The sequence below is a fragment of the Erpetoichthys calabaricus genome, chromosome 3 (assembly GCF_900747795.2).
Source record: "Erpetoichthys calabaricus chromosome 3, fErpCal1.3, whole genome shotgun sequence".
Taxonomy (NCBI): domain Eukaryota; kingdom Metazoa; phylum Chordata; class Cladistia; order Polypteriformes; family Polypteridae; genus Erpetoichthys; species Erpetoichthys calabaricus.
This window is the reverse complement of record NC_041396.2, coordinates 225,454,819-225,479,703: the sequence shown is the minus strand read 5'-3', so window position 1 is coordinate 225,479,703 and position 24,885 is coordinate 225,454,819. Positions and strand designations below refer to the sequence as shown.

Sequence of the window (24,885 nt, the reverse complement as noted above, 5' to 3'; positions counted from 1 at the left end):
CACACTAGAAATCGCACATACTGTCAACCAATGAAATCCATTTAGTAAGATCATGTGTGACACCCGGCTGCGGTTCATGCCCGGCCGGGATGCCCAGGAGGACTGGAGGAGGGCTTGTGCCTCCTCCAGAACATGAGGGGGCGACCGCCCTGGTTGCTTTGGGGGCCACGGGTACAGAGCATGGAAGCTCTACCCTGTAGGGGCCCGTGGCCACTGCCAGGGGGCGCCCCAATGCCTTGGGAGCCCTGGACCTCAGCACTTCTGCCACACCCTGAAGTGCTGGGGGGAAGAGGATCAGGGACACCCGGAGTCCTTCCGGTTGCGTAGCTGGCACTTCCGCCACACAGGGGAGTGTCGACAGAAGAGTGTCGGGAAGCACCTGGAGTCCATCCGGGGGGTATAAAAGGGGCCGCCTCCCTCCAGTCAAGGGCAAGAGTCGGGTGGAAGTAGGACGGAGCTCAGAGGGGAGGAGTGGAGGCGGACCACAGACTGAAGGCATTATGTTGTGTGGCCAAGGACTTAAGGGGTGATTGGTGCTGCAGCACTGGGTTTGTGCACTTAAACTACTGTATATAATGTATAATAAACGTGTGTGTGGTGAAACCATCTTGTCTACCTGTCTGTGTCCGGGCTGTTCCCCAAACATGTCATGCAAAAATGTATTTAGTAGAATACAATTCATTAGCATGCATTCTCTTATTGACTCCAATAACCATTTAAAGAATTATACAAGAAAAATGATGATTTTTTGGATTTTTTAAAATTTTTGATCTTTTTCATAACATGCTCCAGTGAACTAAATTATTCTGTCTCTTATCCTTTAGGGTAAATTTTTCATGTATTTTGTAATAAGATTTTCTAAGTGTGGTTATCCTTGGAATAAAATTATGTACTGCTGTTTGCTGTTTAATCCTAACAACATGAAATATTTACATATACATATAAATCTATATTTACTTGCTTAGCAAATGCTTTTATCAAAAGCGACTTACAAAGAAGGTTATCATAATCGAGTAAACATCAGTCTGGAGTACTGTTTGGGAACAAGTGTTTCTGGACAACGTTACACAATTGATTACCACAAGTGAGGAGTTTAGAACAATATGCAAGCAGGTTACACTGTTCGATAGAAATTCACCAAACAAGAGAGTCTTCCAATACTTCTTAAACACATTGATGGAATCAGAATTTCAAGTGGAGGTGGTCATCTTGTTCCACTAGCTAGGAGCTACTCGTGAAAAAAGTCTGGATTGAGATTTGATACCACACAAAAGCTGGTATCGCCAGACACCATTCATCAGCAGACAAGACCAATGCCTGAAAGAGGAGTTGTGCTGGATACTCTGTCAGATATGGTCTGCTCTTGTGGATATTAGGTAGAGTCAATTTTAAATATCAAAGTTGTTCATTGAAATATTGCATATTTAATGTAAAATATATGCTAATGCATTAGAAGATATACAGCCATCACACTCTCCAAGCATATGGGCATGTACAAAATTTCAGATATGTCAAAAACAGACATCCATTTCAAGTGTTACAAGACAAGGGTGTAAAACCGATCACTACGAGTGAAGAGCTCAGAGCAAAATACAAGTTACAATTCCCAGGTCAAAGAAACCTAACAGCTAACAGTTAGACAGACATTCACCAAACATATGAGTCTTCAAATGCTTCTTAAACACATTGAGGGAGTCAGAATTCAGAATGGAGTTGGGAAATGTGTTCCACCACCTAGGAGCTACACATGAAAAGAGTGTGAAGTGAAATTTGATGCCACACAGAGATGGCATCACTAGATGTTGTTCATCATCAGACGAAAAGGAGCATAGGACCTCATCTATGAGTGCTAACCCACTGTCTACTAGTTCAGTTTGACCTTTTTGCTCGTAAGGTTCACTAGCTTATGCGCTAATATTGGTTCTCAAGACCCATCCTTATGGACCTTTGCCAGCAGCAACAGCATCAACAGCATCTTACCTTTGAGAGCCCTACTATACACATCATGATATTCCAGTGGAGGTACCAGATGTCATAGGTGTATGGCAACATGTATCTTTCTTATATGACCTACAGATAGGTCAGGAGTATCTAAGCCTACTCTCAGCCAGAACTTGCCTTCTGCCATGAAGCCCATCATTTGTAAAAAAAAAAATCATCAAATTCCCCTGTAATGAAAGAGCTCAATATCAGATTAACAGGAGATCTGAGCAGAAGATGGGCCTCCCAAACATGTTCAGTGCAACAGATTAAACCTTTGCTTCCACAGTGAATGAAAAAACATTATATGAATAGGAAACAACACTATTCCATAATATTTTGCATTATTTGACTTTTCACCTGCCATTTTATTCAGGAGAGTTTCTTACCATTTGTGTACCATTATCTTTATATATTAAATGTAAAGTTAACTGACTGACTGACTCATTCAAATACTTACTTGTTCATTCACTCATCAACAAAATTACTTTTTCCTGTTTAGTAAAAAGCTGATATCTGGCAGGATTGTATTTCTAGGGCAATACATACTTGCTACGAAATATAAATATTTATGGGTAAAAACAACAAAATCTAAAAAATGCTTTGACTGATATGACTGACGTTTAGTGCTGTTATAGAAAAAAGAAAATTAGTTGACATCCTTCACCTCACCTGTGTTGCGTGGTGTCCCTCAGGGTTCAGTCCTTGGGCCATTACTCTTTCTACTTTATATCCTTCCTTTGGGTCAGATTATTCACAGACATGACCTTAACTTCCACTGCTATGCAGACGATATACATTTATATCTTAGTACACACTCCCCTACAGACTTGCCTCCCAACACACTCACTGACTGCATCACTGATCTTAAGCTATTGGTAAAAAAAATAACTTTCTTAAACTTAATGCCAATAAAACTGAAATGTTACTGGTAGGCCCAAACTCGCAACTTTCTAAGGCATCCAACTTCTCTGTTTCTGATGATGGTACACTTATCAAACCTGCTCCTGTTGTCAGAAATCTTGGTGTTTAGTTTGATTCATCAGTTAACTTTGAGCTACACATTAGTTCTCTTTTCAAAATTTCATTCTATCATCTCCATAACATTGCCCACTTCCGTCCATTTCTGTCCTTGTCTGATGCTCAAACTCGGGTTCATTGTTTCATAATGTCTCGTATTGATTACTGTAATTCCCTCTTCATTTGCCTCCGTACAAAATCTATACAAAAGCTACAGTATATTTAGAACTCCGCAGCCAGGGTCCTTACCCACACAAAGCATTTTGCTCACATCTCCCCTGTTCTCTCCCAACTGCACTGGTTACCAGTTCCATCAAGGATTAAATTCAAGATTCTGCTTCTCACCTTCAAAGCCCTACATAACCTTGCCCTCCTCTACCTCACTCAGCTCCTAGCTCCTTACACTCCTTGTCACTTTCTCAGGTCCATTACCCTGTATGTAAAGCGACCTTGGGTTTGTGAAAGGCGCTCTATAAATGCAACTTATTATTATTATTATTATCTGGTTGGGCTTTCTGGTTTTGGCAAAAGAAGGCCAACAGCAGAAGGGATAGAAGGGGAAGAGTGGCAGTGACCAATAATGTGAATGGACAAGTGAAGAAAGTAAAAGACACGGCATGATATGCGACATGGAAAGTGAGGAGAAGGAAAGTTTGGTGAAGCTTAAGTTAGACGAGGTTAACACGCATGCTATAAAGTTCAAATCCTGGTGCCAGCTGCTGTGGCTGTGAGCGAAGGTGTTGTGAAGAAGTTACTACGATACATTTACAAGGACAAAACTGCCTGAAAATAAAAAAACCTTCAATGCATTGCACGAGCCATATAAATCTGCAGCCTCAAAACTTTGTTGCTGTTTGTATTAAGTTAAAGTAAATCCTGATTCAGTTTTTTAAAACATTATTGTCAGACTGTGGCTTTCAGGGTAAAGCCATATTAATAAAATAACAAAATAAAATGCAAAACTAAAAAGAAGCTTATACATAAAACTGACCAAAAACATGAAAACAAATACATGAATGAATGATGTAAACAAATTAAAATTGTAAACATCTAATAATAAAAAATCTACATCTAAATCTGATTTTATTTGAGCTGGCTTGCTACTGTTGTGTGATATATACTTAGTGCACCTTGCAAGGTTAGATTTGTGGTTTGCTGTACTTTTGACTTTCCATCATTTCCAATTGTGTAAGTTTATTTGGGGTTTATTTCAGTTCTTATTTGTTGCAAATATTAGTTCTCCACTTTATCTGCAGTAAACTATTGGTTTCATAAACTAGCCCTGTTTCATTCCGTATATTGCTTTTGATCTAAACCCTCCAAAACTTTTTAATGGTACAATATTACAGATCAAACCATTACATTCAAATCTGATTGAAGCAAGATTTTTACAGGATGTCCTACAGTAGAAATTATATTTATACCCCAATTTCCCATTATATCTAGAAATTACCTCTTTTAATTAAAAAAAAATGTAGTTTTCTATAAAATTCTGTTTCGCAACAACCATCAACAAAACGCAAGGATAGTCACTAGGAACTAATTGTAGCATGTTTGGAGATTCAGTGAACAAATAATTAAAAATCCATACTAAAAAAAAAAGTATTTTTGTATTGTATATAATACAAAACAAGTGCTTAGTTACATAGTACTTTGGATACATCTGAATAACCAACAGCACCATAGCTGAGACTTGTTGCCTTAAGAAGTTTTCTGAGCAAAGCTGTGTAGCACAGCTAGTAGTTTATACTTCCTTTCCATTTATATAGCATTGCACCTTATCATATAAGGATATTTGAGGGTGTTCTTTAGGTGCGGACTATACTCTTGTTCATGTGCACATAAATTTAAAATGACTTATGACTTATGAACAAGACACCCATTGAAAAGATTTACAAACATTTATTGTACATATTACAGTACATTCAGAGCCTTTGTAAATTGTCCATTGGAACGTATAGGACATACTTGTTCAAATTTTAATTATTCATCATTTCATTGGTACCCAATAAAGCTTCAACTAAATTTAAGGAATCACATAGTAATGTTGATTTTATTACATTTAACAAAGTATAAATTTCGTTTTGTGATATATCTAATACTGTGCCTTTTTACAATACTGTACATATGGGCCAGTGGCTAGAACATTAATAAGTTAAATAAACTGTAGGAAATCTGAAGGATAACTACTTAGATTTATTTATTGGTGAAATGTGAAATACTGTTGGGTGATCCCAATATTGACAGGAGTTTATGGTGTCCCTATTCTGTTTATTTGAAGTTAGGTGACAATGCCTGGTTTGAGAGCTGAACACTGTCTGTGTGACCTCTGCACATTTTATATTCTGCCTTGGTTTGCCTTGAGCAATACAATCTCATCTCACATCCTAAAGACATACTGCATGTGTTAGGTTAACTGGTGACTCTAAGCCACAGGTGTCGAACTCCAGTCCTGGTGGGCCGCAGTGGCTACAGGTTTTCATTCTAACCATCTTCTTCATTGGTGACCAGTTTTTGCTGCTAATTAACTTCTTTTGCCTTATTTATAATTAACTTGTCTCAGACCCCCCTTAGTTGTTTCTTTTTCTTTAATTAGCAGCCAAACAATAATGAGACACAAAAGAAGCCGCCACATGACCAGTTCACCTTCGCCCATCACACAATATTTGAAAATAAAGAATGGTGAAGGTCTTGGTACAGTTTTTCTTAGAAAAAAATGAAAGATCAACAGTTTTGTAAATGTCTGCTGTGGCAGAATGAGAGCAGCAACAAGCCATGGAATTAAATAATGAGTTTAATTAACACAAAGAATTGGGTTCTCATTAAGAAACTGGTTGGAGTAAAGTTGGTTGGAGTTTGAAATCCCAGTTTAGCTGGTCATCTGTTTTTCTCGTTTCACATCTCATTTCTGTTTGGCTGCCATTTAATGAAGAAACAAATCAATTCAGAGAATCGAATCTTTAAAAACAGGGCTATTAAAATGAAGGGAAAAGGAGTTAATTAGCACTGAAAACTGGTCACTGATTAGGAAAACAGTCAGAATGAAAACCTGCTGCCACTGTGGCCCTCCAGGCCTGGAGTTCGACACCCCTGCTTAAGCTGATTCTTGTGCATGTCTTGTAAAAGCTACATTCATGCATCTGATGTCAGCACCAAGCAAAATTAAATTAGAGAAAAGCTGCATTGGTGAAATGGAAACATGGATGATTTATGTGAAAAATTAATTTCAGAAGGTACAGTTTTTAAAATTTATTCTGATAACTCATCATAACATTCTTTAAGGTTTAGTTTTTCTTTCCCTCTATGAAACCTAAATACAGTGTCCTTTGAGTTTATTTCTTCCAATTCATCTGCTTAATCAAATTTAAAATACAGCTCTCTGATTATGAATAAGAAGTGTTTCTTCACATTAAACAATAAAACCTTTCTTTTGTATTGCACACACGCTTGTTCACTTCAATATGCCAGACAGTTTAAAACTGTTTTCTTTGTCAAAAATAAATGCTTAGATTTTATAAAATTGTAGCCAATTAGAAGAGCATCTAATATTTAAATCCCAATTCATTCTTACTATATGTTGTAGTCATTCCTGAGGACAAGATCAAAGCATAACAACATAATAATCATTTTAAAATGTGTTATTTTACTTGTACAAGCTTCAATATCTTTGAAAGACATTTTCAACAGTAATCGTAGCTTCAGATGTGTCACCATGAAGGTATCCTCATGAATTTTATATTATTAAGTCTACTATTACACATTTTAAACAACAATAAAGTGTTCAAGATAAATCTCTCTTTATGGTTTGTATGTATGTGTTATTTTAATTTTGCAATTTTTTTTAAGGTACAGCAGCTGTGGCAGTGGCAGGACTTCTAGCTGCATTGCGCATTACTAACAACAAACTTTCAGACCACAGGATATTATTTCAAGGAGCTGGAGAGGTATACTTTATTGACACCATAAATCAATTGTTAACAAAAAAGCAGTTGAATATATATATATATATTGTCACAAGAATGTCAAAGAGACATTGGAAAGGTTTGGGCCAGCCACTCGTACAATATTTCCCGGCTGCAAAATCGATCAAAAAGAACAGGCATGTTCACACGACTGAGTCCAAAACAGAACTGACTTGCTGCCTTAAAATGGCGGCTTTTAAATGAAAGTAGAGAAGTGATGTCATCAGGGCTGGAACCGGCAGTGACATCATTGGTTGCCCCGGAACCAGACGGGACTTCACGAGAATGGTCTGCAAGGAATTGCACTTTGCCGCCCCATGGTCAGGCATGGAATTACTTTTATTCAAGCCCTTTAGTTGTCCCCTAAGCATGCGTGTGTGACTATATATATATACAAGCTGTCCCCCGCAGCTTTGCCTGCGTAGAAGTATAACAGGACAGTGTGAAGGACCCTGCCTAGCTCCCTACTCTTGACGTCACGCTTCCCCCTACCCTCGACCCTCGACCCACAGCCTCTGTCTCAGATTAGCACGAATATATTGCTATTCCAAGCGAACTACGATTCTTAGCGCAATGAGAGAAGTTGCAAAATCAATGGGAAAGTTCAAGCAAATTCTAGAAAAAAGCCTGATCTAAATCCGTTAAGTAGTTCTCTCATTCGCTAGCTTAGTGAATGTAAGATACACCCAGAGGCTGGCGCGTGAGTGAGGATGGCCCCAGGGCCCCACACTCCCTCTCGGCCCGCTGCATCTCTCTCGGATTCGCGCAAATAACTCGGTACCACAAGTGAACTATGATACTTAGCACGATGAGAGAAGTTGCAAAATCAGCTGGAATGTTTAACCATATTATAAAAAAAAACAGATCTAAATCTGTTAAGTAGTTCTCTCATAAAAAGCGGACAGACAGACAGACAGAGGATTTTATATACAGTACATACAGACTACATGTCAGCCACTTCATGTCTCTGCCGCTCGTGCTCCCCAAGGAGATGCGGACGCTCCTCCGAAACCCCCTCTTAAATGGTGATAAAATGGGAAACAAATACAGTTTTTTTTTTTTTTCCACCTCTTTGCTGCTGCTGCTGCCGTGCTGCGTAATCTGCTTCTCGCGGAGCGCTCTGAACATTTAAAAGCCTGTACAGCAGCTGTCCTACTCTTTGTCTTTAATTTCTGGCCCCGGGCGTGGTTAAATCTCTTGGCACAAAGTCTTGTTTCATGGGACGTGAGTTCTTGATATTTTTTAGTTTATAATTTAAAAACGGAATAAGAATCTCAAAACCTAACAAAATCACATTAAAGTTCGATAAATTCTGAAAAGATTGATACCAAATATATATATATATAGGTTTTTAAATAAGCCCAATTTAAAGCATGACATAAAAACGTCACCTAAAATCGTTGCACAAAATTGTTGCACTTTTAGGCTTAGGATTTTATATATATAGAATAGATACATATATATTGTGTTGAATCCACATCTATGTAATCTATTATCTTTTAACTGTTCCCTATCTGCACGTGAGTGACTATATATGTATATAGTTAATAATATATATAGTATATAATATATTTTATAATGAAATTTTATATATATAATTTTAGACTACATTGCAAAGATCTGCTTTTGCTTTCACATTAAAGAGTATAGGAATGTGAAGAAACACAGATAAAGAACTGGGACACCGTAGTGATTCCTGTATAACTGGTAGCTCGAATAAATCACAAACAAAATTAAGTTTTAGTTTTTGCACTTAAGTTGATCTTCAAATGTCTCCAAGATGGCAATGAAGCCAGTTTTCACTCAGGAAAACAGGAAGAGGCAGGGGAAAAGGCATTAGGCAATAGTGGTAAACCCTGGTTGGGAGTGTAATTACATTTATATAAGCCTTGTCAAAAAAACCCAAATCAATTACATTAACAGTAAAATGTGAACATTTCCAAAGGACTGAATACTTTTTATAGGCACTGCATTTAAGCCCACCATTTAAAAAAGACATTTTCCTTTTTACTCACTACAGTATGGCATGATTCAAACATCTTAATAAAATATCTTACTTTAAATGAGCACTTTAAAGCCAAGCTTTTATTTTTAAATGTAATTGATCTCTGCCATATGATTGGCACTTTACAAAATGGCTAAATTTCTTCAATTTCATTGTTCCTTTGTAAAAGTGACAATGACAATAAAGATTTATTTATCTAAATTAAAACAGGTTATGTGATATTTATTTTTTTGTTTTAACATAACATTTAGGCTGCCATGGGTATTGCAGATCTCATTATTATGGCAATGGAGAAGGAAGGTACACCTAGAGATGAAAGTATTAAGAAAATCTGGATGGTTGACTCCAAAGGACTGATTGTTAAGGTAATGTATATCATCATTTTCTATTCAAAAACAAATCGCATTATTTTATGGAATGTCTTTTCTTATAATTTGTCAGATTTTTATGCCTTCCATCTACTCCTGATTTTCATCTTATCAACTTAATCAGATTCTTACTTATTTTCTTGTTACTGTAGTCTTAGGTGGATTCAAAATATCTAACACAGCACTGCTAATAATGTCTGATAACCTGGGCATCATTTGATCACCTGAAACTGTACTAGGTCATTATAGAATACTTGAACAATGATTTCCATCTTATTTCATGGCATACAATTTTTTGGAACCAGTCAGATGAGTATAAGAGGATGCAGTTGTCCATGATACTTCTTTCTCGAGAGAAAAGACTATGTAATCTTTTACACTTGTCTATGCTGTGTAACAGGCGGCCAGATCCCATGCCCGGTGGGGATGCCCCTGCTGCATATGTTCCGGGGGAGCAGCCATGGGCTCCTCAGTACCTCCCCCGGGACACTTGGTGGCAGCCTCCCTGTGTGACAATGGTGCCTCAGATTCCTGCAGGGCTCCATGGGAGATGGAGTTCTCCACAACCCTGTGGGGATCTGGGGTGGCCGCTAGGGGGTGCTGCATGGATCCCGGAGCCATTGTGGACACCTGTACAGCCCCTCCCGGAAGTGCAATTAGAAACAGGTGATCAAGCACCTGGAGCACTTCTGGGTGGGCTATAAAAAGGGCCAGCATCCACCACTCAGGAGCCAGAATCGGGAGGAAGAGGACGAGGTTGCCTGGGAGGAGTGGTGGTGCCAAGGTGGAAGATTGTGTGTTTTGCTTAAGTGCTTGGGACTGTGTATTGCCTGTGGGGTTCACGGGGAAGACGTGCCCCACAGGTGAAGAAAATAAAAGATCCTTGTACTTTTACACGTGCCTCAGTGTGAGTCTGTGTCGGGTCGGGCGCAATATAGCGCCTTTTACCACAGCTGCTAATGTTTAATCAGCCAGCTGGAGACAGCCCGTCACTGAAATTGAGTACATCCACAAAATACGCTTTTATAAATCACGACAATTTTGCACCATGTACTTAATGTGCATTTTGCAAAATGAAGAAATCAATTATTTAAACTGACAAATAAACTAAATTAAAATCTTTAATGTATTTTTAATGAAATATGCCATCTGGTACCTATAAATGAGCAAATGTTTGGATCTTTTGAAGTAATCCACATTGAGGGGAACCAACACTGGAGTTATTACTCCCAGGTATTAGTTTTCTAATGATGAAGGATCCCCTCCTCGAACCGCCACCTTATCGTGGTAGAGGGGTTTGCGTGTCCCAATGATCGTAGGAGCTCTGTTGTCCGGGGCTTTATGCCCCTGGTAGGGCCACCCAAGGCAAACTGGTCCTAGGTGAGGGATGAGACAAAGTGCGGTTCAACAGACCTCCTATGACGAATAAAAAATTTGGACGGCGTTTTCCCTCGCCCGGACGCGGGTCACCGGGGGCCCCCCTCTGGAGCCAGGCCTGGAGGTGGGGCTCAATGGCGAGCGCCTGGTGGCCGGGCTTGCACCCATGGGGCTCGGCCGGGCACAGCCCGAAGAGGCAACGTGGGTCCCCCTTCCCATGGGCTCACCACCTATGGGAGGGGCCAAGGAGGTCGGGTGCAGTGTGAGTTGGGTGGTGGCCGAAGGCGGGGACCTTGGCAGTCCGATCCTCGGCTACAGAAGCTGGTTCTTGGGACGTGGAATGTCACCTCTCTGAAGGGGAAGGAGCCTGAGCTAGTGCGTGAGGTTGAGAGGTTCCAGCTAGATATAGTCGGGCTCACCTCAACGCACAGCTTGGACTCTGGAACCAATCTCCTTGAGAGGGGCTGGACTCTCTACCACTCTGGAGTTGCCCCCGGTGAGAGGCGCCGAGCAGGTGTGGGTATACTTATTGCCCCCCGACTTGGAGCCTGTACATTGGGGTTTACCCCGGTAGACGAGAGGGTAGCCTCCCTCCGCCTTCGGGTGGGGGGATGGGTCCTAACTGTTGTTTGTGCGTATGCACCGAACAGCAGTTCAGAGTACCCACCCTTTTTGGAGTCCCTAGAGGGTGTGCTAGAGGGCATACCTTCTGGGGACTCCCTCGTACTGCTGGGGGACTTCAATGCTCACGTGGGCAATGACAGTGAGACCTGGAAGGGCGTGATTGGGAGGAATGGCCCCCCCGATCTAAACCCGAGCGGTGTGTTGTTATTGGACTTCTGTGCTCGTCACGGATTGTCCATAACAAACACCATGTTCAAGCATAGGGGTGTTCATATGTGCACTTGGCACCAGGACACCCTAGGCCTCAGTTCGATGATCGACTTTGTGGTCGTGTTGTCGGACTTGCGGCCACATGTCTTGGACACTCGGGTGAAGAGAGGGGCGGAGCTATCAACTGATCACCACCTGGTGGTGAGTTGGCTTCGATGGTGGGGGAGGATGCCGGTCAGGCCTGGTAGGCCCAAACGTGTTGTGAGGGTCTGCTGGGAACGTCTGGCAGAGCCCCCTATCAGAAGTAGCTTCAACTCCCACCTCCGGCAGAACTTCGACCATGTCCCGAGGGAGGTGGGGGACATTGAGTCCGAATGGGCCATGTTCCGTGCCTCTATTGTTGAGGCGGCTGACCGGAGCTGTGGCCGTAAGGTGGTCGGTGCCTGTCGTGGCGGCAATCCCCGAACCCGCTGGTGGACACCGGCGGTGAAGGATGCCGTCAAGCTGAAGAAGGAGTCCTACCGGTCCCTTTTGTCCTGTGGAACTCTGGAGGCAGCTAATAGGTACCGGCAGGCCAAGCGGAATGCAGCTTCGGTGGTTGCTGAGGCAAAAACTCGGGCATGGGAGGAGTTTGGGGAGGCCATGGAGAACGACTTTCGGACGGCTTCGAGGAGATTCTGGTCCACCGTCCGGCGTCTCAGGAGGGGGAAGCAGTGCAGTGTCAACACTGTATATGGTGGTGATGGTGCGCTGCTGACCTCGACTTGGGACGTTGTGGGTCGGTGGGGGGAGTACTTCGAAGACCTCCTCAATCCCAATAACATGCCTTCCAATGAGGAAGCAGAGCCTGGGGACTCGGAGGTGGGCTTCCCCATCTCTGGGACTGAGGTCACCGAGGTGGTCAAAAAACTCCTTGGTGGCAGGGCCCCGGGGGTGGATGAGATACGCCCGGAGTTCCTCAAGTCTCTGGATGTTGTAGGGCTGTCTTGGTTGACACGTCTCTACAACATCGCATGGACATCAGGGACAGTGCCTCTGGATTGGCAGACCGGGGTGGTGGTCCCCCTCTTTAAGAAGGGGGACCGGAGGGTGTGTTCCAACTACAGAGGGATCACACTCCTCAGCCTCCCTGGAAAAGTCTATTCGGGAGTTCTGGAGAGGAGGGTCCGTCGGATAGTCGAACCTCGGATTCAGGAGGAACAGTGTGGTTTTCATCCTGGTCGCGGAACAGTGGACCAGCTCTACACCCTTAGCAGAGTCCTGGAGGGTGCATGGGAGTTCGCCCAACCAGTCTACATGTGTTTTGTGGACTTGGAAAAGGCGTTCGACCGTGTTCCTCGGGGGATCCTGTGGGGGGTGCTCCGGGAGTATGGAGTACCGGACCCCCTGATAAGGCCGGTTCGGTCCCTGTACAACCGGTGTCAGAGCTTGGTCCGCATTGCCGGCAGTAAGTCGAACCCGTTTCCAGTGAGAGTTGGACTCCGCCAGGGCTGCCCTTTGTCACCGATTCTGTTCATAACTTTTATGGACAGAATTTCTAGGTGCAGCCAGGGTGTTGAGGGGGTCCGGTTTGGTGAACTCAGGATTGGGTCACTGCTTTTTGCAGATGATGTTGTCCTGTTTGCTTCATCAGGCCGTGATCTTCAGCTCTCTCTGGATCGGTTCGCAGCTGAGTGTGAAGCGGCTGGGATGGGAATCAGCACCTCCAAATCCGAGACCATGGTCCTCAGCCGGAGAAGGGTGGAGTGCCCTCTCAGGGTTGGTAGCGAGATCCTGCCTCAAGTGGAGGAGTTCAAGTATCTCGGGGTCTTGTTCACGAGTGAGGGAAGAATGGAGCGTGAGATCGACAGGCGGATCGGTGCGGCATCCGCAGTGATGCGGGCTCTGCATCGGTCTGTCATGATGAAAAAGGAGCTGAGCCATAAGGCAAAGCTCTCAATTTACCAGTCGATATATGTTCCTACCTTCACCTATGGTCATGAGCTATGGGTAGTGACCGAAAGAACGAGATCGCGAATACAAGCGGCTGAAATGAGTTTCCTCCGCAGGGTGTCTGGGGTCTCCCTTAAAGATAGGGTGAGAAGCTCAGTCATCCGGGAGGGGCTCAGAGTAGAGTCGCTGCTCCTCCGCATCGAGAGGAGTCAGATGAGGTGGCTCGGGCATCTGATCAGGATGCCTCCTGGACGCCTCCCTGGTGAGGTGTTCCGGGCACATCCAACCGGGAGGAGGCCCCGGGGAAGACCCAGGACACGCTGGAGGGACTATGTCTCCCGGCTGGCCTGGGAACGCCTCGGGATTCTCCCGGAAGAGCTAGAAGAAGTGGCCGGGGAGAGGGAAGTCTGGGCATCTCTGCTCAAGCTGCTGCCCCCGCAACCCGACCTCGGATAAGCGGAAGAGAATGGATGGATGGATGATGAAGGACTTTGTCTTTCTGTTGTTTTAAGTTTTCTTGAGTAATTTGTAATTAGAGAAACAATTTTAATTCATTCACATGTGGTTACCTTTTTTTGGATTAGAGAATTAAGGTACAGACAAAAGTGGAAAAACACAATTTGTAATTGAAGATGGTACATTAAGAATAGGCTGTCAGACACTCAGAGTGTAAAATCACTTCCGAAGTATTTCCAAAGAGACAGACTGATAGGACTTTACTAAGACAAATGTTGTATATGAGTGTTAGCTGGAACAGCTGGAAACTTGATATGGGTAGATTTTGCACAACCATTATGTAGTTTTTCCTCACAAAGAACTATAGACATTTGGAATAAACTACCAGGTAGGGTGGAATAATTAGACTGGAGAGCTTAGTTGGGCTGAATAGCATGTTCTCGTCCATGTTGTTCTAATATTATAGCAACAGGAGACAAGCACTGGCTGCCATAAATGCATTTTGTTTGTTTGATTAATCAGAGAATTAGAAGCCATATGAGAGACATTTTTGGTCGGTGGACAACGGCAAATGCTCATAGTAAGACAAGGGCATTAAATTACAACTCTTTAAGAGAGCATGGAATGACTGAAATAAAAATCTGACATCATTATGACAAGGACACTCATCTGTAGACTTCTTAAAAGTAAATTTTTCATTTTATGTTGTCTTCTGTATTACATCATTCAGCTTCACAATATCCTAGCTATGGATCCTGACATTTTTATAATTGTGACTGAATTTTCCAATAAAGGATTCAGGTGATCAGCATACCAATGTCTATCAGTCACTACAACATAATCAGGGCTTTTCTTTGCATGATCTGGTTTTGAGACTTGGCTGTCATTATTTTGTTGTATAAAGCAATAACAAAAAGTTCTTCTTTGTTACACTATATACTGTACTGTACAATGTTTGACATGTCTTGCTGAATGTAACATTTTGAGTTAGGTCAAACATGTATGGGATTTTTATGAATCTATATATATAAAAATGGAATGGGTGGGTCGTCGGGTGGGCCTTTTTTTCATTCCGTCGTTTTTTCGACGTTTTGAAAATGTAGAATGATTATTTGATTTTTTTGTTTTTATTTGATCGTGTCTATGTAGCCGCCGTCGTAATAAAGTATCGTTAAAATCGTCATTTATCGTAATTTATTTTTGACGTATAACGTCGCCGTCGTCGAGGTCAGTGATACCAGTGCAAAAAATCTGCTTACGGTTGAAAGACACGCCCTACTCACTGGACAGTTAAAAACACCAATCAAACTAACGATGACATCAAGTATTACCCAATCAAAAGTAGGAAAGGAGGCATCTTCATAAAATGCGTGTGGGATGATTTGCATGAGACGCTGCTTTAAAAAAAAAATTATAAAAAAAATACGGGATAAATCCCGTCCAGTATTGATTCAAAACGGGACGCGCAATTTCATTCTCAAACGCGGCACGATTCCGTATTTTAAAGGACGGGTGGCAACCCTACAGTGCCAGGTAACCACCCATACAATCACATTGTGATTCAGACTAGGAATGCAATGAATGTAATTACCCCGATCTACATACAAGGCGAAAGTCTTGCAACATTCAAAGATGATGGTTTGGGATAATTAGTACTTATTAAGTACAACATTGAACATAAAACAGCTTATGAAGCCTTGAACCGAAAAAAGCAAGATCTCAGAGATCGTAAAAAAAAAAAAGGAGGTAATGTCGTTTTACTCGCTGTAGATTTTAGTCAAACATTACCAGTTATTCCACGAGGGAGACCAGCACATGAACTCAACGCGTGTTTAAAATCCATGCTTCTCCCACGGTCGGTTATATGTCGCGTGTTCTCGGGTAGGTACACCAAAAAATGTATACATTTAAGCATTTAATGGGCAAAGAAAAAATGAGGTATACCCGAAGGCACTGCAGTAGTACTCAATGTAACTTTACTTCTTAAATGTTAATGTTTTACTGTTTAATAATTTATACGCTTCTTATATGTTGTTCAAATTCTTTTATCAAAATACCAGTGACAGCGCAATGCACGATAAAATGGAGTGAATACACCATACGCATCCGCCCACGGCTGCCCTGGTGTGCGCAGATAGGAGTTGATTCTACAATAAAATAAAATAAAGATAAAAAGAGTAATACATTCATCACCCATAAAGCGGATAGCAGACGTGACGTATTATATGTGTACCACATTTCAAGTCAATACGTGAAACGGTTTGCAAGCTACATGTGATTTAAAATCCTGGACAGACCAACGAAAAGCCACGGTAGCAAATTATACAAGAAGATTTTACTGTTTAATAATTTATATTTATATGAAATGTGCTTCTTATATATTACTTCATATTCTCATATGATAATGATGTTAATGTTGTTTATATTGATTTCTATGTTATTGTAAGTGCATCTATGTCTGTATATGTATGTATGTATGTGTATATATATACGAGCTGTATATACCCGGCGTTGCCCGGGGCAGAAGTAACCTAATCGGTCAAACACTTACATATATACCAAAGTAAACCTAATCGGTCAAACAGTTACATATATAAAAAAACCGAACCTAATCGGACAAACAGCTTCATATATACAGAAGCGAACCTAATCGGACAAACAGCTAATCTATATACATAAGCAAACCTAATTGGTCAAACAGTTACATAAATACAAAAGCAAACCTAATCGATCAAACAGCTTCATATATACAGAAGCGAACCTAATTGGTCAAACAGTTATGCATGTGCAGAATGATTTTACAAACATTATGCGTGTTAACAATCATGAAAAAGAAAAGATTGAGGAACTGTTCTTCTATATGTGATGAAGCCACTAATAAGACAGATTTTTTTCAGGACCCACCTGTTTCATAACTAAACTACTGCCACCCCAAAGTAATGCCTAATACTGGTTTTTGGGGTAGCTGTGGAATAAAAAGGGTGTTTTTTAGTCAGTAAGAATCTGACACTACCCTTCAGTACGGGCTGAAGGGTGCCTATGTAAGGTTTTACATCCTTCCCGTATGGAAAAAAAAACATACTAAACTTTTTTTTCATCATTACAGATAATCTCAGTCAAATAGAAGTACGCATTCTCAATTTATTTTTATGTAATTTTTACTTTTTCACAAAGCCATCCCATTCCAATTTGTATGAATAAACTTTTGCTACAGAGTTAGCAAAAGTTTATTCATGCACATATTTTAATACGGATAATCTATCTCTAATCAAGGTTCTCATTTTCATTCTAATTTAAAATAATAATAGATACTCATTTTTTTCTTCTGTTTTAGAAAAACCAATCTATACCACCTACGTCTTCGTCAAGTCAGCTTCATCCAGCTTCATCACATATAGAAGAAGAGTTCCTCAATCTTTTCTTTTTAATGATTGTTAACACGCATAATCTTTGTAAAATCATTCTGCACATGCATAACTGTTTGACCAATTAGGTTCGCTTCTGTATATATGAAGCTGTTTGATCGATTAGGTTTGCTTTTGTATTTATGTAACTGTTTGACCAATTAGGTTTGCTTATGTATATAGATTAGCTGTTTGTCCGATTAGGTTCGCTTCTGTATATATGAAGCTGTTTATCCGATTAGGTTCGCTTTTTTTATATATGTAACTGTTTGACCGATTAGGTTTACTTTGGTATATATGTAAGTGTTTGACCGATTAGGTTACTTCTGCCCCGGGCAACGCCGGGTATATACAGCTCGTACTTTATAAAATGTAAAATCTAAGTTTGTTTTCACCCTTAAATTGTTCTTTCATAGTATGAATTATTTTTGTTTCACAATTACACAAAAGTAAAAGGAGAACATTTAAGGATATTTCACATGTTTTTTAAGGTGTTGATAAAATTTCATCCACTGAGATATATAAGGAGGAATGCATTGATTAATATGTGAAGTTATTGTTAAGAAAATGAAAATGGTATAAAAACAGAATCAAATTCAGGGTTGGTTTTCACCTTGGACCTAATGCTAACCCTGTACTGGAATCAGTGAGTTAAGAAATACGAAATGATGAAAGAAAATTGTACCATTTAATTAGTATAAACTTAATTAAGGTGTAAAAAATCTTTAAACCATATTCTTGAAAAAACAATGAATTTTGACGTTTTTATAGTCAAGTTGCATTTATTCTGGGGTAGTCTTTTGTGTGTTACTTCATTTCTGAAAAAATATTATTGCAAATAAAAGTTTTCTTGGCATAAATTCCCTTATTTATTTATATAGATCATAAAATTTTAAAATATTTTCTTTGCTTTGCTCTTTCAGGGGCGTGGGAATTTAACACATGAAAAATGTAAATTTGCTCAAGATCACTCTGAAATAAAACATCTGGAAGATGTAGTTCAAGACATTAAACCAACAGCAATCATTGGTAAAAAAAAAAAGAAAGTTTACATAAATTGAGTATCTCTTTTATACAGCATAAGAGAGAAATGTAAAGCATTCTGTTTTATTCACTGCACTGTGGAGATGTCTAATGGCAAATATGAGAAATATACACAGCAGAAATGTTGTTCTCTATTTAGCAAAGGTTAAGTATCAATTTGAAATACTCTGTGTGTTACAGTAATTCCAGTATGAACCATTTTTTTTAGTTATTGGTGTTTTGAATTCAAATGTAATACTTTAAATAATTAACATCATGCTGTGTAGTGTATTTATTGTTATAGTCATCAATGCTATAAAAATTTCATATGTACAGTATGAGCAGTTAATCTTTTCAAGAAGAGAGGAAAATGACAAGATAATAGTTTGTTAAAGGCAAAGGCAATTATTGAATAATGGAAATATCAAAATGACAAAATTACAATTTGATGGCTGAAAAAGTACTACTTAATTTTGCACACAACAAAGACAACATTCAAGTCTATCACAATATTGGCTTTAAGTGCAAAATTAGGCCATTTGAATGGATGGATGAATGTGCTAAGATGTAATACTGGTAATTTTAGGCCCACGATGTAAATTAGCCTTCTTATGAAAAGAATATTTGAAAACTTGTGATTCCCTTTTTACATAAACCCAATAATTAAATTATATAAGAACATGCTCATGCTATGCACCCTAAGGTTTTTTTTTCTTTTTAAAATATACCCTTTTTTGTTCACTTACTTAAATGATAATGTTGTTGACCTAACCAATGACAATATGAAAAGGTAACAGTACGGAGTTGATGATGTACCTATTAGTGCCGAAGAATTAAGAATGATGTCATCAAAATAGATATTCAGTGTTGATGCAAACACGAATCTGTGCTAGATTAGGACAATATAGCAAATCAAAATCCAGTGCCTAAAAGGTCATGGAATGTTGATTTACGTTCACTCAGATGTGGAATGGATATTGACACAGCTTCATTTATAATAAAGACAAGCACAAGTAGTGATCAGTGGAATGGTGGGAAAAGTGTACTGTCAAATGTTCCATTCAAGTCAAAATGCTTGTTTTTCACAGTGAAGTGACACTGTAGTATGATTACAATGTGTCTATTGAATCCTGTAGAGGGAAACGTAAATTACAAATAATCTAGAGCACTTCTACGTGATGGTAGTGAAACATTACAGGATGGCAATGCCCATATGCACAAGACATTAGTAGTCAATGAATGGCTTAAACAGTAAGACAAAGCAAACCGTATACCATCCCACTCACTAAATCTTCACCCAATTGAGCATTTACAGGAGATTCTGGAATGGCACTAGACACTATCTATCTATCTATCTATCTATCTATCTATCTATCTATCTATCTATCTATCTATCTATCTATCTATCTATCTATCTATCTATCTATCTATCTATCTATCTATCGTGGCGGGTGGCCGGAGTCCTTACCTGGCCAAGATGCCCAGAGTGTGGAAGGACCGGGGGAGAGAATATTTGTGGAACAGTTTTTCCCCCAGGCTGATAGAAGACAGCCCACTTGGTTTACAGTGGGGCCACTGGTTATAAGCATGGGAGCTCCACCCTGTTGGAACCCATGGCCACTGCTAGGGGGGCGCATGGACCTTTTCAGGGTCTTATTTGGCCACACTTTCACCACACCTGGAAGTGTGGCTGGAAGAAGCTTGTTAGACACCTGGAGTCCTTCCAGGTGCCCTATAAAAAGGGGCCAGAGTTGGGAGGAAGGAGTGGACAAAGCCTGAGGAAGAGTGGAGGCAGAAGGACTGGTGGCAAGGAAGGGAATGGACTGTGTATTGCGATGTTGGTGATGGGTGCACAAACTGTAAATAAACACGGGTCTTGAGTTGAACCTGTGTCCTGCCTGTCTGTGTCGGGGGGTTAGGGCAGCAGTATGCCCCCTAGTGGCTTACACTATCTATCTATCTATCTATCTATCTATCTATCTATCTATCTATCTATCTATCTATCTATCTATCTATCTATCTATCTATCTATCTATCTAATAGCATACTCAATACTAAGTGGAGAGTGCTGAACCAATAATTTTTTTTTCTCAATGATGTTTAAACTATTACATGGAATGCTATTTCTTGTTGCAACAATTTCTATATAAGAAATATAAACATATATAACACATATTAACCTATAATTCTAAAAACATAAATATAAAAAGTGTCTTATTCAAAGTATAAAAAATATAATATATACAGTAGAAATATTCTGTTTATGAAAAGATAAGTATCAATTTGAAATACTGCATGTGGTACTCTCAGTCCAGCAAGAATCTGTTTTTTCTGTATATTGTATCTTGAATTTACTTGTAATGTTTTAAATGAGAAGAATTATGAAGAGCACAATATATTTATTTTTTTTTTAGCTCAAGAAATATTATATGCAACAACAGCTCCACTTAAACATACATAAGAATTACAAAAAGGGGGAAAAAGGTCCAGCTTGGCTAAAACTAAGAGAGCAGTCACAGTTAGGCACTATAAAAGAGTACTACCATCGGTATAAAGGATCCCTAGTAGCGTCTGTTGACACACTTCTACTGAATCATTTGTTGGGTGAAAGTCCTCAGTGTTAGAGAGTCACAGAGAGGATGTGCAGCATTCTTCATAATGGCACTCAGTTTTATCGTCATTTTATCATCAGTGCTATCAACCACTATAAATAATGAGCCGTTAATCTATTCAAAAAAGAGATAAAAAAGAAAAGATAGCTTGTCACAAAAAAAAAAAAAAGGAAATTATTGAATAATGGCAATGACAAAATTACTGTTTAAAGAGTCGAAATATATATATTTAAAAAATATAAATTTAACAATGTGTGCTCGGGGCTTTCTGTTTGATCTAAACATATGCTTTCTAAAGAATACAAGTCAATTATGGAAATGATACAACAAAGTATCAACATATTTGCAAATGGCAGTCTGAAATGAATTTATGTAAAAACTGTATTTATATAAGACATAGTGTACACAGTAGGAAAGGCATCAACAATAAAAAATTAAATTTAAGCTTTCTTGGTAAAAGTTAGATCATGCCATGTATTTCTTGTGCACACACATTTGTGTGACTGTGACTATCTATATTTTTATTTTCTTATGTCCTGTTTTACTTCACTTTAAAGGTGTTGCTGCAGTTGGAGGAGCGTTTACAGAGAAAATCATTAAAGACATGGCATCATTCAATAAACGTCCAATCATTTTCGCGCTGAGTAACCCTACTAGCAAAGCTGAATGTACTGCAAAGCAGTGTTACACCCTGACTGAGGTAAGGACATCAATTCGAAAACAGCTAGGCTTTCATCACAACTGAAGCCTGAGGAAACCTGAAGTTAATGCATAACAAGAAGAAGCACCTTCAGTACAATTCCCAGAATATTAGGCCTCAATTGGTTGGCTATTCTGCTACATCTTAAACATTGACATTGAAAAATATTCAACAGCACAATTTTTTTTTCTGAAAACTTCAGTAAAACAGTAAATTTAATTTTTACCACTTTATATCAACTTTTTTTTCCAGAAACTTCTCTCCAAAACCAAAACCCTTCAAATTCACAATTTTCCAAAGACCCTGTTTGGTCATTTTAAGATTATTATAGGCCCTATGGTTGTAATTATTTGAAGCATCTGTTATGCTGCACCTAAACACAACTGTAAATTACTGTTGTTATATTCAATGTTTATTTAAACACACTGTCAAAAATGTAAAATTCTCATAAGAACAAAATTAAGAATCAGATAAGACTTATTTATTTACATCTTAACAAGCAGCCATAGAAATACAATGTATATAAGCAATATGACAGCAATGTTCAGACACACAGGCACAGCTAAACAACATCAGTTATGATCGCTGTTTCTTAGCCAAAACATACATAAAATAATTAACTTAAAGCAGTCTCTTTTCAGAGTAGCAATACATTTTATTGGCTTAAAAGTGTTTTTATGTCTGTGTGTGAAACATTCTGTGTGTTTTTAGTGATATTTGAGGCTCTCGGGACATTACCTTTCATAGACACACCGATAAAGTACTTTTCACTAATACACATTCTACCATAAAAATAAATATTTATGTATGTAAACATATAGGAGGAAATGGCTAATTCTTCATTTTCCTGTTCTTTATACTCATTTTGAAGTTTTATTTTTCTCACCACACTATTATGCTTTGCAGGACACCTGTTTCTTCCACAGTTTGCCTACAGTATATGCTTGTGCTTCATTTGTGATCAAAGTTTTAATGTTGTCTTTGATACAGTAATTGTTTGTACAATTAAATATGTCTAAAAAATATTGCATGTGTTAAAAGGAGAGCTGAGAGGACATCACATACACACTTGACATCAGCATGACAAAAATTAGCTGCACAGTCCACTAAAACCAATAACTGTGTTACTGTCACAGCACAAATGCATTGTTCTGGGTTAGCATGGGTCCCATACCAAAAATCTAAGGCACCTCTCCAAAACTGTGATTATATTCAAGTTCCTTGAGTGACTCACAGCTACATACACAGTTAATTGAACACACATTAATAATAAGAATAATAATCTGCAAAATGTTAAGGTGAAAATCAAGGGTTTCATTAAATTCATTTGTTTTCATGAATTTTATATTGTTTTCATCAATAAAATTTAGTCTGTTTCAAAGTAAACTTTTGTAGTTTATATTGTCATTATGGAGAAAAATGCTCTTATTGGCTCAAAAGGCTATGTATTCAGTCTCTAAGTGGTGATCGAGACGCAAGTTTAGTTTCCAATGAAGATAACACATGGCATGTGCATGCATGATACAAAATGAATCTGTATTATTTGCCTTCTTTCTTTTATGAGATAAATTTTTATATATGTAGTAGCTCAGCTACTTGCCTGCTGTAATAATAATGATTGAAAAATTTTTAATTTGGATAGATGGAGAAATACACATTACAAAGGCTATCAATTATAACTTCTCCTCCCCTTTTGACTGAAGCTTACAAAATTGCAGTGATCCCACTTCTTCCATCTCTCTTCTTCACTTTCTACCTCCATGAAACTAAAGCAGACACAGCAGAATTTGTGATATTTTTCTTGTTCTTCTTCCTCCTTATCACTTCTATGTGGAGTTGGTGCTTTTTGATCAACCCTCTCCAACCAGTTCGGTCCTGCATCTCCTCCCTAGTCACAACATTTTCCTTTAAATATTTTACTTTATCCATCCACCTCTGCTTCTGACTCCACTGCTTTCTCTTCCCCTTTACTTCCATTCTCATCACTCTTTTGTCAACATATTCATTGTCGCTCCTCACTGCATGCCCGTACCACTTCATGTCTCATTTCTTATTCTGTTCCTTTTTATTTACTATTATATTTATGTAATTTTTTTAATTGATAGATTTACCCAGTGCACAACTCTGAACATTTTTATGTGCCTATTTCCTAAGCGCAACTACCCACTTAGTGGCATCCCTGTGAAATCATAGCCATTTGTGCTTTCAGTAAGTGGTAAGGGAAATCTTCCATTGGACACACAAAATATAATGCATACCCTATATTAGCATTTTGAATTTTTTGCCTTTAAAAATATGTGGAACAGCAAGGTGGTGCTATAGGCAGTGCTGCTGCTTTACAGAGCCAGAGTCCAAAGTTAAGCTAACTAGCTGGTCCTGTGTCAGTCTGGATATGTGCACAAGTGGGGCTTGTACTGGTCTTGTGCCTGATGCTAGTAGTTTAGGCTCTGGCACCCCCATGACCATGAAATGGGGAATGTACTGTTATGTTAGGTTAAATATTGACAACAAGATATTTATAGTTACAATGCAGCAATTTCAAGAATATTATCCAAGTACTGTTCTTGATATACAAAAGATTAGGTGTCAAATTATGCAGTGGGTTCCAAATTCTTTGCATCCTGAACTGTTTAGTTAATTAGATAGATAGATAGATAGATAGATAGATAGATAGATAGATAGATAGATAGATAGATAGATAGATAGATAGATAGATAGATAGATAGATAGATAGATAGATAGATAGATAGATAGATAGATACTTTATTGATCCTGAGGGAAATTTAAGTACCAGTAGCCAAGGATTATACCAAGTTAATATACTGATTTAATTACACACTATTCAAAATACAAATAATATGCAAATAATGCAATCACAAGCTGATGCATACAGAATAATGACCCTATGACTTCCTACAAATCAGGCCTGTTTGATTTTATCATCGCCAGTCATCAAGTGTGATGACTAAGTTGCTGGAAATATCATTCAGTCACGAGAATACATTTGTGCCTGTCCACAGTTAAGAATAACTGAAATACTTCTAAATTAATTTTCTGGACAACTCTTGGAGACATTGTCTGAAATATCCTTTTATGGCTCATATCAACAAATGAATAAAACCAACACTCTTCTTACCTTAAATGCTTGTTGAACAAGCCTTTTCTATTTCTCCCTCCATCCATCCATTATCCAACCCGCTATATCCTAACTA

The 24,885-nt window shown here is 39.1% G+C and overlaps 1 protein-coding gene across 2 annotated transcripts in view; it reads left to right on the top strand.

The window, feature by feature from the left end:
* The window catches only part of me1 (malic enzyme 1, NADP(+)-dependent, cytosolic), a 658,106-nt gene that overhangs the window by 594,660 nt on the left and 38,561 nt on the right, over positions 1–24,885 (top strand). For both annotated transcript variants that reach the window (XM_028797856.2, XM_028797857.2), the window contains exons 8-11: positions 6,847–6,944; positions 9,219–9,332; positions 18,262–18,367; positions 21,531–21,673. In XM_028797856.2, the coding sequence (XP_028653689.2) occupies positions 6,847–6,944; positions 9,219–9,332; positions 18,262–18,367; positions 21,531–21,673 (461 nt within the window). The remainder of the gene's footprint in view (positions 1–6,846; positions 6,945–9,218; positions 9,333–18,261; positions 18,368–21,530; positions 21,674–24,885) is intronic.